This window comes from Hydra vulgaris, chromosome 15 (assembly GCF_038396675.1).
Source record: "Hydra vulgaris chromosome 15, alternate assembly HydraT2T_AEP".
In the NCBI taxonomy this organism is placed as follows: Eukaryota; Metazoa; Cnidaria; class Hydrozoa; order Anthoathecata; family Hydridae; genus Hydra; species Hydra vulgaris.
Window position 1 is genome coordinate 55,860,349 of NC_088934.1, and position 2,152 is coordinate 55,862,500.

At 25.2% G+C, this 2,152-nt stretch overlaps 1 protein-coding gene across 2 annotated transcripts in view; it reads right to left on the reverse strand.

The window, feature by feature from the left end:
* Positions 1 to 1,289: 1,289 nt before the first annotated feature.
* Positions 1,290 to 2,152, reverse strand: part of LOC105850268 (tumor protein p53-inducible nuclear protein 2) — a 3,586-nt gene continuing 2,723 nt past the window's right edge. For both annotated transcript variants that reach the window (XM_065820084.1, XM_065820085.1), the window contains exon 3: positions 1,290 to 2,152. This exon is cut by the window's right edge and continues 134 nt beyond it. In XM_065820084.1, the coding sequence (XP_065676156.1) occupies positions 1,808 to 2,152 (345 nt within the window). In that variant the 3' untranslated portion in view covers positions 1,290 to 1,807.

A 2,152-nucleotide genomic window follows, 5' to 3' on the forward strand; every position in this document is an offset into this window, starting at 1 on the left:
TAACCATGGCAAAAATTCGATTTCCAATAATACCATGATTCAAAAGCTGCGGAACAACATGGTGTGACAGCCTAAATTAACAATTTTCTTCAACTTCAAATGTTAAATTTTATTTGAATTTCTTCATCATCATTACCAATTTGAAATAAGAATTAACCGTTGAGATAGCATGAACACACACTGTTTTTTGCTTGTGTTTTAATTTTTATTAAACTTTCCTTTTTTTATAAACTTGAAAATCCATATTAATTCCTTTTAATTTTAATTTAAATTCCTTTTGTTTATACCATTTTTTCTTATTATCAATCTTAGTTTTTAATATAACAGGATTCATTTTTATACATATCTACCACTAAAAATAGTAGATAATTTTGTTACTCATAATTTGTTTAATAATTTTAAATATATATAAATATTTTTAATAAAATCTATAGATTTTATAACAATCCTAAAATAATCTATATAAAACTTACTATTAAAATAAATTACTCACGCAATGAGTTGCGAGTTGATAAAGTGAATTGTATTTGAGATGACAAAGAAACGCTGTGTGAAACTTCCTACATGGAAGCAAGTTGAAAAATTAGAACTTTGAAAACTTTTGAGCGAGTTTTGGATATTTGGGGAAATAAATAACAAAACCGTTGCTATAGACGTTGCTAAGAATAATATATTTGACTACGTTCATTAAAAAGCAAGTTATATAAACTTTTTTTTTAAATTTACATTAAAATCAGAGTACACTTTATGTAAAGTTTCTCTATTTTTTTGAGCGGATAAGCCTTTTTAAAAGCAGCTAGCTTTTGGATTATAATTTAAAAAAAAGGATAAATAGATACATTTTTTTATTTTGAGGTTTTCTGTTTTAAATACCCATCGGTAAGTATAACTTGTACATTGAAACAAAAAAAAAAGTTTTAATTTTATCTGAAAGATTCATTTAATCTGATTCGATTTATTAAAAACATCAATTTTATTCAACTATTAAAAATTCTGATTTTTCCAAATTTTCTATGGAATGAATTTTTTTGTAAAAATAAAGCAGCAAACATAGTTAAAAAAAACTTTGGTCATTGCTGAATAATTTGAGAAAAATTTGTGAAAAATCTTAAAATAAAATAAGTAAAAAAAAAATTTTTGAGAAAAATTTTTGTGAACATTTTTACTTATATTAAGTAATATCAAATATTCTCTCTTTTTTTTTTACGTATCTCAACGCCATTATTGAATATCAATTTTCAAATCAAAAGATAAACATTACTTTAAATAAAAACAACAACAACAAAAAATCCGATTAGAAAAAGTTTCTAATTTTTAATGAGAACATTTAAATAAACATGCCTATTTACAAATATATTTATGAGTAAATATTTGAGCTAATTACAAAAAATCCTACATTGTTCAAATAATATAATTATATTTACAAAACTGAAAAAAGTGACAGCAAAAAATAGCGGGAAATTATTAAGCAAATAAACCAAGTAACACAAAAAAATAGGTTAAAATGGCGCTTAAAAATAAATCAACTATTATATCTATTGATGAACTGATTTCCTCTTTTCTTGTTATAAATATATGAATTTTATGAAGAGAACATTTAATTTCTTTGAAACAAGAATATAAATTGCAAAATTATAGGTATTATTATATATGCATTTTATGTATTTAAAACCCGCATGCAACTTCCGATAAACCTACAAGCAACCAAATGCAAGTTATCATTCCTTTTTATTTATATTTTTTCTTTTTCTTCAAAAGTTTTTTTTTTTTTTTGTATTTTAAAATTTTGCTAGATATATATTGATTGTTAGCTCGCGCGTTTTCCAACCATTCCCGTATGCTTTCCGTTCATGCGACCGTACTGCTTGTTGGCACGAGTGCTACGACTTCGAATGTAAACCATATTTTTCTGTTTGTTGTTATTTACTTTATTTCTTTTTTTATTCAAAATTTTCTCGCTGAGATCTTTTAACGGCGTTCTGCTTTCAAGCAATTGAAGTCGTCCGGCAACGGCGCGATGATCACAATTCTGTCGGCCAACAGAAATTTCTTTGACATCTTTCATCTCTTTGTCTTCTTTATTACTCACATGATATATAGACATGCTAGGGTGTTCAATCAAAAGATTTTCCATAGGGCTCATGTTTGAAGT